At 36.4% G+C, this 17315-nt stretch overlaps 1 protein-coding gene across 2 annotated transcripts in view; it reads right to left on the bottom strand.

Annotated features, from left to right (window-relative positions):
* Positions 1–17315, bottom strand: part of LOC106873920 (unconventional myosin-X) — a 545087-nt gene that overhangs the window by 225721 nt on the left and 302051 nt on the right. For both annotated transcript variants that reach the window (XM_052971791.1, XM_052971792.1), the window contains exons 17-18: positions 16875–17032; positions 2495–2708 (exon numbers count right to left, since the gene is read on the bottom strand). In XM_052971791.1, coding sequence (XP_052827751.1) covers positions 2495–2708; positions 16875–17032 — 372 coding nt within the window. The remainder of the gene's footprint in view (positions 1–2494; positions 2709–16874; positions 17033–17315) is intronic.

Below are 17315 nucleotides of genomic sequence, written 5' to 3'. Positions count from 1 at the left end.
TATATATATATATATGACAGGCTTCGGCCTAAGGCTATAGTAAAAGACATTTGGCCAAAATGCCACACAGTGGGACTGAACCTGGCTCGGAAGCAAACTTCTTACTGCACAGCCACATCAGCATCTATTATGGTAATTTAAATCCTTAGCTAGAAAGTTTTACCTAGAAACTTTTTTCAATTGAAGAATGAATTAAAATTCATTTAATCAAAACTAAAGCAATGATTCATCAGTCTTGTGTAAGTGAAAGATTTTTTTTACTTGATTAGAGTAATTATACTTTCATTTGTTAATTAATGCAATGAACATAAGGGTTCGGTTCATAAAATTTTATGAAGCTATCACATCATGTGATCTTGTATCTGGAGAAGTTACAGAATTTTTTAGTAAAATCTACACTGGGAAGTGGGGGTGGGGGTAGCTTTCTATTGCTGGCAGCCATGGAACCAACAAATGTTTCCAGATTTGGTTTCAATTCCCAATAATTTGGTGAATTAAAAACATGCTGTGTTCAGAAACATTTTTTTGTCTTTACCTGCAACGAGTTTGAACACACAACATGTAAACTGAAATTAGCATATATAGCTGGTCCTCACAGCTTTACTCATAAGAATTAGATATGTCTGTTATACTCCAGAGATAATATTGCAAAGTTATAATAACATAGTGGAAACATTAAATAATTAAAGAATAATTGTAGACTGTTACAACTCTGACATGCAGACAACAGGTTAGAGGACAATATGTATCAAAGGATGATGACTAATAGGATTGATTTTACACACAAAGAGATGAAGAATAGGAACTTGATGGGGTCTTTTAATATTAATACTGAGCTTGAAAAACAGAAAACAGCTTAAAAGGTATTCCAGTAGAAGTTCTCTCACTGTTCTTGATGTTTTAATTTTATATTGTGCAACAAAAAATTCTTATTATAAAGGAGGTTAGAAATATAACCGGAACACTTCTAAGAAGATATTTACATACCATTAACAGAATTCTGAATGTTACTGACATTCAGTGAATAAGCATTTGCATAGCAATATTGTCCCATTCCTGATTTCACATATTGAATATAGGATAGATTGCAAAATGTAATTCATAAACGTTTGCTAAGAAACAAATAATTGCATATAATCAGGGTGGCCACAATTAATAAAGGTTTTATTATGAGACAGAGATAAAAAAAAAAAATAAAAAAACTCAATTAATTGAGATAACTAAAATAATTGTGGCACATGGAAATATGATCTTTGAAATCTGGTACACGGCCTGGGCAAACATCCCCTCCATCTTGGAACCATCTGGATTGTTCAGATGTGATGGGAAGTGACTTGATGGCCTCACGCTGCGCCCCTGGTCACAAGGCAGATGCCTTGTCTGGGATGCTACAGTTAGCAACTCCTTTACTTCTTCTCACATCCTTGATGCTGCAGTCAGGACGAGATCCACAGCTTCTGCAGCTGAGCAGAACAAAATCCTGAAATATGTGATCTGTCGGCCAACTACATTTTCCATCCTGTGGCGTTCGAGACATTTGGTGGGGGTCGGACCACTGACTGCAAGATTTCTGTCTTCACTGGCAACTCACATTGCAGAGGTAACTGGTGAGGACACTTGACTGTTCCAGTGCATCAGCCTCGCTATCACTTGTTGATCAAAGTTACATTTACCAGCGGTGAATCAAGGTGAAGTATCTTCTTTTAAATGTTAACCAATCGCTTATTGACATATACATATACATGTGTGTGTGAATAAATGTATGCATATATATATGTATATATGTGTGTGTATACATATGCATGTATGTATGTATGTATGTATGTATGCATGTATGTATATACATACATATATATATATATATATATATATATATATGTATATATATATATATATATATATAAATATATGTATATCTATATCTATATCTATATCTATATCTATATATATATATATATATATATATATGGTGGTTGTCTACTCCTTACACAGAGTTTGACCACCACCTGCACCTACACCTTAGCTCTTTCATGGCGTCTGATGTGGCTTTTTAAATCAGACAATGTTTTGAAAAAACACCCACACAGATTGCACCTCTGATTTGTACTATGAATACTTGCAGGTAATTTCTGCGCAATGTGGATCCTAATATGTCTTTTAAGACCCCCATTGGATTTGCAAGCCCTCTGGCACACACCACATTCAAACGTGTGCACAGACATATAATCAGAATAGCTGGTTGAAGTTTGTTTTCCATGGGTTCGCATATATATATACACATGCACCATACATATACATGCTTATATATATATAAACACAGTAACATACACACTTACGCACTCACATATGTGTGCATGTATGTGTATACATGTGTTTTATTGGCAAAAATTCAGAGATAAAATAGTACAAATAATAACATAAAATCCATCAGTAGTTTTACTTAACAGGAGAAGCTAATTGTAATGGTAAGCAAAAGAAACATATTGCTATTTACCTCCCAAAGATCATTCAACACTTCAAAGGCCTCATTTATTTGATTGACGGCTTCTTCTTTATCGTTAGTCTCTAATTGGTCGTTAGCCTTTTCTTCTTGCAGGAAGCTGAACATCTGATCTAAATCCAGGCTGTTTGGTGACACCGGTGGATTGTGCTGAGTCCACATAGACTCAATAAGATGAGCCAGGGATTGCAATTCAGCTCGAGATTGCCTAAATGTAAGAAAAACACATAGAAATTACCATTCAAAAATAATAAAAAAATAAAATAAACATTACAAAGAATATAATATTATATAGCATAATAAAAAAAAAAGCATATCACAACATCCACAACAATTACTAAAACCATTGACTGCAGTAAAATATTCTACATAATTTCTTGAGGCAGTGGGGGGGGGGCCTGTATTGGGTCTCTCAAACTGCTAGAAGCAGTTTTCTTCACCGTTATGAGGTATCAGGTTCAATTCCACTACATGGAATGTGGGGCCAAGCCTTGGTTCTACCCAACTCTTTGACTAACATTGGATGTATGGAAACTGTAGGGAAGCTTATCAGATGGATTGTATGAGTAATTGCAAGGTTCAGCCTTGTCACATACTGTTTCATGTTGCATCTGTCTGGGGTTAAATTAGGGCTACAGTTGTAGCCACATAGACATTAATTTAACAAGTTGGGAGTTCAGTTGATGGAACAATAGAATACACAAGACCAAAAGATCATCATCGATGATGCCACCACCACCACCACCATGAATTATAGGATCAATGATTCATATTCTTTTACCAACTGATACCAAGACTTTATCCATACCTATTTATCAGACGGGCTATGATACCAATATACCATTTTACTTGAGTACACACACACACACATGCATATACACACACAAGCAACAGGCACAATTTCCAGCTTTCAAATTTCTCTCACAGACCATTAGTCAACTAAAAGCTTCAGTAAAAGACATCTTACCAAAGTGTTGTGCAGTGGAATCAAACCCCAAACCTTATGGTTGCCAGGTGAACTTCCTAATCACACAGCAATTTTACAAACCACAATTTGTAAAATAATTATCCTTCAAGCTGACAGTACCAGTGATGTAATTAGATAAGATCTAGTCAATACTGTAATACTATGAACTGTTGAGGTGCAATAAGACCAAAACATGTCTGGAGTTGTCATCATGATTACCACAAATCAGACTCACACATTCTATGATTTCATTTTAGTTTTAATTTTGATATACTAGTTGTCTCCCTTATTTTTCTAAACTAAGAATAATCATTAATGCTAATGATTATTTTCTAATGAATTAAGCATTTTCCTGCACATTAATTATATAAGGCCATATTTAACTATAAGTTCTTTATACAGAAGGTGTCCCTGGATGTCCCTACCTACTTCACAGTCAAGCTTCAGAAAAATGCTAGTGACCCTAACCTTATTCAAAATTGGCCTGCATGACCTGAGCCTTGAATTTCCTGTTTAACAAGAAATTTGAAATATTATCCTGTTTTTTCTATTGCTATTATAGTGATCTCTGCTCCTTGGACTCAAGCTGTTCCCCACCCTCCAACATTCTCATCTCACTCATCTCTTATTCGTTATTAGCTCTATTGATAACAAAAGGAAAGCAGATTGTATGATACTTGTGTATAAAGAAGCCTCATACAATCTTAGAAACTATATATAGTTTAATAAGCACAATATATATTTTTATGTGCTACTATTAGTTTCATGCAATGAAAGCATGCCAGACAGTATTTTCTAATATGTCAGGCAGTTTGGTGCAATCTTCAGGCACAAAAATTGCACTAAGGCACCAGGTGTGTTAAAAAATACTGTCTGCCATGCTTTCATTGCATGAAATTAAAAGCAGCACATAAGATATATATTGTGTTTATTAAATAATAATTATCTCTCACCAGATGGAGTACTTTTTTTTTATTGATATTACTATTATGGAACAGTACCCTATACAGAGTGTCCTAAAATTAAGGCAACCAACTTTTTACAAAATAAAATATTGTTATATTTCAGGTCCAAGCATTGCAATGCAATGGTAAAGGAAACACAATGATGACATGACCACATTTATTCGATATGACCAAATGTTTCAAATCACAGGCTTACGTCTAGGTGTGAATACTTCACACATGGCATGCAGCTGTTCTTGTGGGATTGAAGCCCATTCCTGGTGCAGTTTTGCCTTCAGAGCATCAAGCGAAGCATGAGTGCTTGAGACCCTCATCTCCAAAATGAACCAAACAGAAAAAATCCATGGGTTGAGATCAGAGCTTCTTGAGGGCAACACACCCTTGCCTATAAATGATGGAATGCTTTTTTGAATCCAGTGTTGAGTCTGTTTGGAGCTGTGGGATGGTGTCGATTCCTGTTGGAGTCTCCAAGGTGCGCTTTGAAAGTGCTCACTCGCCCATGGAAGCAGTTCAGCTTCTAGAATGTTGCTAATGTATCGATGGGTTTTAATTTTAACACTCAAGGGCACAAAAACAAGGGGAGACCTTCCAGTGGCTGCTACAGCTGCCCAAATCATAACTGACTGTGGATTCTGATGTCGATTTATAAGTCTACCCTTGACAGAGCCAGATATACACCAAAATTGGTCATTCTGGTGATTTACTGTCTGCTCAATGTCAAATTTCTTTTCATCAGTGAACGTCAGGTTGGGCAGCATACCTTCAGCAATCTGACGCAAGATAAGATGACTTCTCTCCAGTCTCATGGCCTTCTAAACTTGCATTAGCTCATGACAGCAGATCATCTTATAGGGGTGGGTCCTGAGATCCTCCTTCAACACTCGATACATCGATGTTTGGCTTATTTTTGCTGTGGCAGAGAGTCTTCTGATGAAACAATGAGGATTTTGCCATATCTTTTCTCTGATACTTTTTATAAGCTGAGGGGTCCACACACATCTTTTTCAGCCATGTCTAGGTCGATCAGCAGTGGAACCAGTCTCTTGAAATTTCTTGACAATTTTTCAGATTGTTGTCGGCTAATTTTAAACATTTTTGCTCTTGCTGTATTACTTTTCTGTATTTTCTGTTATGACTGTATTTTGGCCTTTAGCCATTATCTAATTTATAAATCTGAATTTATTTAATCTGAAACAAAGTGATGTATAAATTTCCTATCTTATCACATTTATAGATAGTTACTAAAGCCCGAAACTTCAATTGCCTTAATGTGTGTGTGTATATATATATATATATATATATATATATATATATATATATATAGTAGTGGAGTAATGATCTAAGTGGTTCATAGACCATTTGGGGTCTATTTCTAGCAGAGTAGTGTTGTAATCATTCAACACCCTTATTTTTTAATTTTATATATATATATATATATATATATATATCAACTGGCCAGGCTCTCTGTTATTTACAAATGATGAGTGTTCCAACTGAGCGGTCTGCTTGTGAAATTAACGTGCAAATGGCTGAGCACTTCACATATATCAATACTGTTAACTTAGTTCACAGGGAGATTCAGAATGACACAGAGTGTGACAAGGCTGGCCCTTTGAATTATGGATGCAACTCATAATTGCCAGATGAGTGGATTGAAGCAATGAGAACTAAACTGTCTTACTCAAGGACACAATGTGCCACTGGGTATCAAACTCACAAGATTACAATCATGAGCCAGAATACCCTAGCCACTAAGCCACATGCCTTCACACACACACACACACTCTCTCTCTCTCTCATTCATATATTCAGTTGTATATTCCAGTCAGAGATTAATGTGATAAGCAGACTGTTGTTGCTTATGAGGACAGCAGCCATACAAGAAAAGAATAGAAAATTATAGATTCCTCACAATTGATCTCAAAGACTATAATCATATCATATATTGATTCCTGAGAAAATGTAAAATAAAAATAACATATTTGATATTCTTAGTCTTGACCAGAATTACAGTGGTATCACACATTAATCAACATGGTCAATCACTAATCACAAGTCAACATGTTTAATCATTAGTTATTACTCCCTAATCACTAATCAACATGTTTAATCCCTTTATTGATATGTCTACTCCTTTGGTGGTACTATCTTCTGTTAAAATCCATATAGCATACTGTTTTCTTTATTAGGTCTCAAAGATTTAATTTTATGGTTAAACTAATATAAAAATGCATGTGTGTTTTTTGTTTTTTTTAGTTGTAGGAAAACAATGATGTTATATAGATTTAGTTAATAAAATACAAGAAATTTAAAAATAAACAATACTCAAGACAAGAGTCTGAGAGAAATCAATGTTTGATTATTTTGTTGAAGCAAGGTTTTTGTTATCTTAAGCCATGCACTTGCACGCAGAAAGTAAGTCAAATAAAAATGACTTTGGAAATGGTTCCTTCAAATAACGGTCGTTCTACAGTAAGAGTAAGCTACCGACATACTGCATCCTTGACCTGATTGCAGTTATTTCACTTAACTTGCATCACTAATGGATTTGTAAAAAGCATGCTTGTCACATAATCTCACTTTCCTTATCTATAATTATGAGGCCTTTAAAAAAAATTGAGGTAATCAATATTGCTTAGTTTCCAGTTACGAACTGGAAAATCATAAATTTTAAGTTTATGGACATTTTGACTTCACTCTATGAAAGAGGGATAAACGTATTCATATACTTGTAGAGGTTTGGCCGATGCTGGTGTCGCATCACTAGCACCTCTTCCTGTGGCATGTAAAAAGCACCTTCAAGCATTGCGCCTCATGGAGACAATGTGGCCAATGCTGGTGTCACATAACTAGCACCTGTGCCAGTGGCATGTAAAAAGCACTTTCCATGCATTGGGCCTCATGGAGGCAATGAAAAATTGACCAAAACCTTCAGCAATATGCCATGCTTGAGACGAAGACCCATCAAGTTACATGAGATCATAGTCATGACAGATACTGAATCCATTCAACTGGCATTCATTCCAGTGGCACATAGAAGCACTTGTTACACTCTCAGAGTGGTTGGCATTAGGAAGGGCATCCGTCCATAGAAGCCATGCAAAATCAGGCTGAAGTCTGGTGCATGCCTCAGCTTGGCAGCCCTGATCAAACCATCCAATCCATGCCAGCATAGACAACAAACGTGTGATGATGATGATAATGAGGTTCCCCATCAAATGTCAACAGCTGAAGGAAAAGGGATGAGGCTATGAAAAGCACTAGAATCTTTATTAATTCTTATCCCCTATATTGTGTCTACCACCATCACCACCACTCCAACCACATGCCAATCCCTATGACCACTGCTTTTCACTCAAACCTCAGCCCTTTGAAAGTTCCTCTCACTCTGTCTTTAATGCAGCTATTAATTTGTTCAGGAAGAGCATCAACTACATTAATCTAATGGTGTGCAAGAGCTGCAAAGGCCATAAAAACATCGTTTTGCTTCCTTTAGAATGAACCAATGAAAAACATTTAATCTAGAATCAACAGATATTACCAAATTTGAATGCTTTGGATGACAGGTGTAAGCCTTGAGGATTAAGATTTGTTTATCAAAGGAATTGCTTATTTATTCATATTGTTTTGAATTAATTATGCATTATCTCATAGCTTTGAGATTTCAATGGTGTGTTTGTATATTTTTACAATGACATCGTTGGATAGATGCGAGATGTTGGATCTGGTCAGTTTTAATTAAAAGAGGTAGAATATTTAGGCTGGATGTGGCCAGATAAATGCTAAAGTGTTCAATTTAAATTTTACAGATCACAGATGATACTGTATTGAGGTCCTAAAGACATAACTGGTGTCTTTTCGAGCATATCAACTAAATAAGTCTTTGCTATGAGACATCTTCATAAGCCTTACTTATCACCAGTTATGTAAGGAATCAATAAATGAAATACTTAGTCCTCTGAAAGATAGAGAGGGTTAGTTTTACTCCTTAAATAATGTCTACAGTTTTCTTTGGCTAGCCTTGCCATAAGATTTAGCCTGCATATGGTCTGACAGTTAGAGTACCATTGTTCTTCCTCAATAAACTTTCCATATGCCGACATTTACTAAGAACTCATGACTATCTCTCCCCATTACAAGAAACATTGCCGTGAATTCTTTTAAGAAACTATTTCAACTTTAACCCTTTCGTTACTGTATTTATTTTGAAACGCTCTGTGTTTCTTTGAATTACTTTAAATATAACAAAGAATTTAGTAAAATAACTTAGTTATCAATCAGCTAGTGTTAGGAACATAAATTGTGACTAAGGTTTGGTAGAAGATTTTCCTTCAAAACTTATAAAAACAAGACATTTGTACTCAGAGCCAGAGCCGGTTTCAGCCAGATTGGTAACGAAAGGGTTAAAACCAAAACTACCTACAATCATCAACAAATAACACAGAGGTATTTCATTTTTATCTCGTTATTCTTTAAAATTCAAATTCTAGAAATATATTTGTATACTAAAAAATAACTGCTTTTTATTTTCCTTTTAAACCAACAATGTTGGAATATTTTTAAAGGCAATTTTTAGTTGTGGATTTGTTGAAGAAGTCAAAAAAAAGAAACGCCATCTAATTTGGAATCATTTTTATGTTGGCTTCAAAAGAAGAAGAACTAAGTACAAACATGTTTATCCAAATACAAATCCCAAACTCAATTATCAAAACAAAAACTGAAAAACAAATAAGAATTGAAAGGAAAAGAAACGGTTTTTCTTATAGAATGGCATGGAGATTATTGACGGCAGGAATGTGTCTTCTAAGACATTAGCTAAAAATATCAGGAACTCTAAGATAGCTGGAACTGTAGGGGTCAGGCATTGAAACAGAGATAAAACAGTGGTTAGCGAAAAGTGAATTTCCTTAATTCAATAAATCGCTAACTACCTCCCCAATTCCACCCAACCATTATTGCTGTTACTACTACTACTACTACTACTACTACTACTACTACTACTACTGCTGCTGCAGCCGCCGCCGTTGCCACTGCTGCTGCTACTACTACTACTACTACTACTACTACTACTACTACTATTACTACTACTACTACTACTAATAATAATAATAATGATAATAATGATAATAATGCTTACTTCTATATCAGCATCTGTACAAACCACATTAACATACCGACAAATACTACTACCACTACTACTACCAACAATTACAGTTAACACTGAAACTACACCACTACAACTACCAACACTACAGTTATTGCTACCACAATAACCACTATAAAAATAAAACCACCACCACTACCACCAAAAGCACTACATCATTCACAGCTCAATCAACCATACACTAATACAAGGTTTAGCACAACTTACACCAAATACAATTACCACCACTACTGCCACCACCACCACCACTATCACCACTACCATCAATGCCACCATAACCATGACCAATGTAACCACTGACACCATACCACTACCACCACCACAACCATCATCTCCATCAATGCCACCACAATCATGACCACCGTGACCACTGACACTACCATCACCACCACCACCACCACATCACCACCACCATCATATCACCACCATCACCACCACCACCACCACCATCACTGCCACCACCACCACCACCACCACTGTTACAGCCATTAAGTAACCCCAGTCACTTGTGGTGTGAGATATAATTAGGTTATGGTGAAAGCACTCTCTAAGTGCAACCCACACAGCACAAACGGCTAAGCAGTGCTTGATAGTGTGCTACGCTGCCATTTGGGTATTTAACAAACAGGAACCTCCTCTGATGTATTTCCCTTAAGCCACATTATTGATATTCATAATCCATCTCAATACATTCCTTCTATTTCTTCAATAAGATATATTGGTCACTCGTAAGGTGGCAAGTTGGCAAAAACGTTAGCACACCGGACAAAATAGTTCATCCACCTTTACATTCTGACTTTTGCTGAGGTCACCTTGGGCTTTCATCCTTTCATGGTCGATAAAATGATTACCAGTTGACCACTGGAATTAATGTAATCAACTTATTCCCTCCCACAAAACTTGCTGGTCTTGTGCCAAAATTTTAAATTAATATATTTTTTCTACTCAAAGCACAAGGCCCGGAATTTTGGGAGAGGGAGGGTCAGTTGATTAGACCGACCCCAGTATGCAACTGGTACTTAATTTATCAATCCTGAAAGGATGAAAGGCAAAGTCAACCTCGGTGGAATTTGAACTCATAACATAAAGACAGATGAAATACCGCTAAGCATTTCACCCGCCTTGCTAACGATTCTGCCAGCTTGCTACCTTATTTAAATTAATATATTGATCACGCTTAGGGTGGCAAGCTGGCAGAATTATTAGCACACCAGGTAAAATGGTTAGCGCCATTTCGTCCGTCTTTACATTTCTGAGTTTAAATTCCGCCAAGGTTGACTGCCTTTCATCCTTTCAGAGTTGATGAAAGGACGAAAGTACCAGTTGAACACTGGGGTTCATGTAATCAGGTTTTTGTGTGTTTCTTAAATGGCTTATAAACACTTTCCACACTGCAATTGTTAAAATATGTTTCACTGACATCTAATAAGGCTCAAACATATATGTTGTGGTGGTCGCGCTAGTTTTAAAAAATCAGATCTTCTCTAACCTCCACTATCGACATTGTCCAAAAATCTTTGATCAAATGATGTTATAGAGTTATCTCCCTTGAATGTTTGTAAACATCTCGAAAGGGAGTTCTTCTTTACTAATTGTCTGGATAATTTCAGTTGATCAAAGTTTGACATCTCACATCTCATTATATTATATAGGTGGTATTTGTGACTGGCATGGGAGACAGACATTCCTTCCTCTCAGTCATGTTGGTAATAGAATAGGGATTGGGGAGAGTGGGCCATAACTGTACATGCTGGGCTAAAATAATTTGACAGATGAATTCTTATTGAATAGCTGATAGCCTGATGGAGTCAATGGTTAGGCAACTCAGCTAAGTGTAGCCAATAGGCAGACAACTCAGTGTTTTTCATACAAAACATCATTAATGACAACAACTTTTATCTTTCTGAAATTCACTGGGATGAAAGATCACCATTATGTAGTAATGTAGAAAATCTAAATGCCTCTTAGACTTGGTTCTATATGAACTATTCTGGTGCTTAGTAACACTGTAAAGAGGAGGGAGTTGTCAATAATAGTTTCTGTCATTCTGAAATTTTAAAAGTGGTTTCACACAACAAACGTTGGTGGCACTTGAATGTTTGTTGTTGAGAAGAGGACACACTGCTTCATTTTTTTTTTCTTAAGTCAGGGGATATCTTTCTATCATGACTACAATATTGTTATTATTACTCCTTACATTCTGTGTTCAAATTCCACTGAGGTCGACTTTGCCTTTCATCGTTTCAGGGTTGATAAAATAAGTAGCATCATGTCCCTAGAGTTGATGCATTAACTTACCAGCTCCCTTAAAATTTCTGGCCTTGTGCCAAAATTAGAAACCAATATTATTCATCATCATCATCGTTTAACATCCAATTTCCATGCTAGCATGGGTTGGACAATTTGACTGAGGACTGGTGAACCAGATGGCTACACCAGGCTCCAATCTGATTTGGCAGAGTTTCTACAGCTGGATGCCCTTCCTAACGCCAACCACTCCGAGAGTGTAGTGGGTGCTTTTACGTGCCACTGGCACGAAGGCCAGTCAAGCGGTATTATTATTATCATTATTATCATTATTATTATTATTATTATCATTATCATCATCATCATTATTAAGGTGGCAAGGTAGTAGAATCATTAGCATGTCAGGCAAAATGCTTAACAACATTTCATCTGTCTTTATGTGTTGTGCTCAAATTCCACCAGGGTCAACTTTGACATTCCTCCATTCAGGGCCAGTAAAATAAGTACCAACTGAGGACTGGGATTGGTGCATTTGACTTGCCCCTTCCCTCGAAATTGCAGGCCTTGTGCCAAAGTTTGAAAATACTATTAATAATATTATTTCTAATATTGTTAATACTGCTGCTGTTGCTACTATGTCTCAATTCATAAATCTAACAGCTTTTATGACCACCCCCACCAACATTTACAACCACTGCCACCAAACAAAAACAAGAAAAAAAGAACAAAAACAATAATATCCAATTTGTTTTGGTCAATAATAAATCTATAAATTTATAATTGAATTTCTGTATTTCTATTACTGTCACTGAAAACACTTCCCACCATGCTCTCTCTCTCTCTCACACACACACACACACACACACACACACACACAGACATACATACACACACACATGTGTTATTACTCTATATTGGTGACTATGGCAACAAATGTACCCAGGTTAATTCACTGCTCACTAAGCTGATAATGAGATATAATGAGATTTTACTGGTGGCTCATTGCAATAAGTTCATTAAGTAGCTTAAAGTAATCAAGGCTTGCAATTCCTTGATTGTAAATTATTGATCCCTAACAGTGGGACAGAAACACCATCACACTGGGGTACTTCATAAGAGTAAACACAGAACTCCAATATACACACTGAAGGGCTCTGGGGCTATGACTGAGAGAATGGAGTCATATGTGGACAGTGTGTGTATGTATATAGTATGTGTATATACATAGGCATAGGAGTGGCTGTGTGGTAAGTAGCTTGCTTACGAACCACATGGTTCCAGGTTCAGTCCCACTGTGTGGCATCTTGGGCAAGTGTCTTCTACTATAGCCTCGGGCTGACCAAAGCCTTGTGAGTGGATTTGGTAGACGGAAACTGAAAGAAGCCCGTCGTATATATGTATATTCATATATATATATATATATATATATATATATATATATATATATATATATATATATGTATATGTTTGTCTCCCCAACATCGCTTGACAACTGATGGTGGTGTGTTTACATCCCCGTAACTTAGTGGTTCGGCAAAAGAGACCGATAGAATAAGTACTAGGCTTACAAAGAATAAGTCCTGGGGTCGATTTGCTCGACTAAAGGCGCTGCTTCAGCATGGCCACAGTCAAATGACTGAAACAAGTAAAAGAGTAAAAGGGTAAGAGTATATGTAGAGTAAGCGTGTGTCATTATTTTCATCATTTAACATCTACCTTTCCGTGTTTGCATGGGTTGGATGGAATTTATTTTCTATGGCTGGATGCCTTTCCAATCTTCACATGTTTCCAAGCTAGGAAATAGTTCCCAGTGACCTGACTTGTTTTCCATGCAAGACTAGAAACAAACAACATTGTGTGTACAATAGTGATGCTTGTGTACAACCATTACATTCTATCAAGGGAGGAATACACATGCAAACACACATACGTATGTGTGTGGACATTATGTTCAGAGTTCAAATTCTGTTGAGGTCAACTTGCTTTACATACTTTCAGGGCTGATAAAATAAGTAACAGCTGAGCACTGGAGTTGATGTAATCAACTTAACTCCACCCCACAAAATTGCTGGCCTAGTGCTAAAATTTGAAAGCAACATATTGTGTATTCATGGATCTAATTGACACCAGTATGGAACATGGGTGTTGAATGATGATGAGGAGTAGGATTCATGGTTTACAAGTTGGGGCAAAGAAGTATAAAACATGAGGACAATGATGTATTTTGTCAACCATTTATCAAATGATTCATTCGGATCAGATAAATCCAGTCAAGTCATTCTCGTTTGTAATAGGCAGAGCAAAACGGGTAGAGATGAGTGTCTTTTAGATATTGATTGTTATGGCAGTTCAAACATTACACATTGATTATCAGGGCAATTTATGATGCATTCATAGGAGCAGAGCAGAAGTGACAAAGACCATAACAAAGGAAAACAGAGAAGATAGAGGGAGGCTGCAGAAAAAAAAAAGAGATGGGGGAATATATTATATGCAAAGCAAGTGAGAAATTGTGGCTTTAATGTTTTCCCAGGTTTGTGTAGTGCAATATGTGAATGATAGAGAAGATCAAACTTCGATAATAGCAACACCATAATTCTTATCTCAGATTTTATGAGGATGATATTTGATGAGGGTGATAGAAAAAAATAAAGTAGGTCTACTGAAAGAATAAGAATAGGCACAGGCATAGCTGTGTGATAAGAAGCTTGCTTCCCAACCATATGGTTCCAAGTTCGGTCCCACTGCATGGCACCTTGAGCAAGTATCTTCTATTATAGCTTTGAGCTAACCAAAGCATAGTGCATGGACTTGGTAAACAGAACGGAAAGAAGCCCATTGTATACGTGTGTGTGTGTGTGTGTGTGCGAGTGTGTGTATGCATGTGTGTGCATGCGAGTGTGTGTATGCATGTGTGCTTGTCCCCCAGTACCACTTGATAACTGATGTCAGTGTGTTTACATCCGTAACTAAGCAGTTTGGCAAAAGAGGTCAATAGAATATTTATTCTATTTACTAGGCTTAAACTGTAAGTGCCAGGGCCAATTCATTCAACTAAAAATTCTTTAAGGTGGTGCCCCAGCATGGCCAAAGTCTAATGACTGAAACAAGTAAAAGATAAAATTAAATAGACTCCAGCATAATTCTAACTCACTGAAGTTAGCCATCATCACAGAAAGCAACAGTAAATTCTTCAGGTATTAATCCTTAAAATAAAGAATAGGTTGATGAAGGTGCATGGCTTAGTAGTTAGGGTATACAGCTTACAATCATAAGGTCATGAGTTCAATTCCTGGCAATGCTCTGTGTACTTGAGCAAGACACTTTATTTTATGTTGCTCCAGTTCATTCATCTGGCAAAAATGAGCAGTACTTTTATTTCTAAGAGCCAACCTTGTTACACTTCCTGTCACTCTGAATCTCCCTGAAAACTATGTTAAGGGTATATATATTTGTGGAGTAGTCAGTCACTTGCACATTAATTTCATGAGCAGACTGTTCTGCTGACTGTATCAACTGGAACCCTCATTGGTATAACCAATGGAGTGCCAGTTAAAGAATAGGTTGCCAAAATATAAAGCTTCCAGGAAGCTTTCAATGAAAAATGATGTACCAACCCAAATAGCCATTACCTACACGAGCTTATAGGTGGCATAGATGATCTTATCTATTACAATATTTGGCACCATATAAAGAGCACTCAGCATACTCTGTGAAAGTGGTTGACATTAGGAAGGGTATCGAGCCAAAACAGACAATGGTGCTTGGTATAGCTCCCAGTCTTGCCAGATCCTGTCAAACCATTTGATCCATGCCAGCATGGAAAATGGACATTAGATGATGATGATGATGATGACCGTTATAAGGTGATTAAAAATAGAGCATATATTGGCATGGAATGTAGAGAAGCTACTATGGAATGTAGAGAAGCTACTATGGAATGTAGAGAAGCTACTATGGAATGTACATACGTTGCTAAGGAATCTAGAGATGTTGCTAGGGAATCTAGAAATGTTACTAAGGAATGTAGACGCATTACAAAGGAATGTAGAGATGCTGCTAAGGAACGTAGAGCAGATATATTTAGAGAATGTTACTTCTAAAGAGATATGGATGAAAAATAAAATGGGTTTTTCAAGAAGAATCACATTATTGTGGAACAGAGTCTCCAGGAGAAATTTAGCAAGACAAAACAAGGCTATTTCCAGGCACAGGGAGGGCCTCTCAAATATGCAAGGGAGCTGAAAGGGGTTTTCTTTTTGTTTTTTGTTTTAGTACAAGCCTCACTTCATTCTCCAGATTCCACCAGAAACTCTATTTATTATGGATCCTATTACCAGGTAGGAGAGGACATGCATGTAGTTTACTCCAAAGGCATTCCAGTTATGACAATTCTGTTAGATGTATATCTAAGATTGCATTGGTCAATACATTCTTTTTTAAACCTGTAGCATTTAAACCAGCCATAGCAAACCCAAATAGTGTTCCTGTTTTATGTTCATACCAGCCAGATCTGACCTCTTACACTTACCCTACAATGTCATTCCAAAAGTAAAGAGTAACATCACTGAAATTTCAAATCTACTAGACAATGAACAAGTAATTCAAAATAATATGTACGCATTACATTTTATAAAGTAATCTGAATGCTGAAGGGTTAAAACCTACAGCATGTGATTCAAGGGAATCTGGCTGCTATTTCTAGCAGGCCAAGTGACTGCGGAGAGGCTCCTTTGATGGCTCACATAACATAAGTACTGTAAATAAATGCAGGACATGTGTTTCCCTAATCAGCCTGCCTAAACTAGAAGATAACTTTTTTCTTAGTGAAACATATGACAATACTCAATGAATTACAAACTAGATTGTTCTTATAAATACATTCAACTGATCATTATTAGAGATCAAAATCAAAATTAAAGAAATAAAAACTAAACTACTTTAACTCATTTCTTTTGTTACGTGTCTTGACAAATTATAGAAATCTTAGATCATGAAGAAAAATCCAAAAGTTTTGAGTTGCCAACTCACCGTAATGATTCTTCAATAAGTTCTTCATCAGCAGCTTCTTGTTCTCTTTCCAGACGTTCCTGTTCAAGCAGTTCATGCCTAATTCGTTCTTCTTCAAGTTGTTTTTGTTCTCGCAAATTATTGGCAAATCTTTGAGCAATAATTTTCCGTACATGAGCCTGCAATTTATGGAAAAAAAAAAAAATTTCAATGAAGGAATATAAGAAAAACTACAGCAAGAGCATAATCAATGTGGCACGAATTCTGGTAAGTATGAATATCTTTTTCTTTACCAAAATCTTTGAAATAAATTCTTTTGTCTACAACTGACAATTGACTTACCAGAAAAATATCTTACATTTAATTTTTCTTTTGAAGCATCTTAAACTTTGATGTTGAGTTAGCTGTCTGTGTTTACTACCTCAGTACTGATGATCACATAGGGAAAATATAACATATTAG

The sequence above is a fragment of the Octopus bimaculoides genome, chromosome 11, assembly GCF_001194135.2.
Source record: "Octopus bimaculoides isolate UCB-OBI-ISO-001 chromosome 11, ASM119413v2, whole genome shotgun sequence".
Taxonomy (NCBI): domain Eukaryota; kingdom Metazoa; phylum Mollusca; class Cephalopoda; order Octopoda; family Octopodidae; genus Octopus; species Octopus bimaculoides.
The sequence above is the reverse complement of the archived record's forward strand: the minus strand, read 5'-3'. Positions and strand labels throughout refer to the sequence as shown.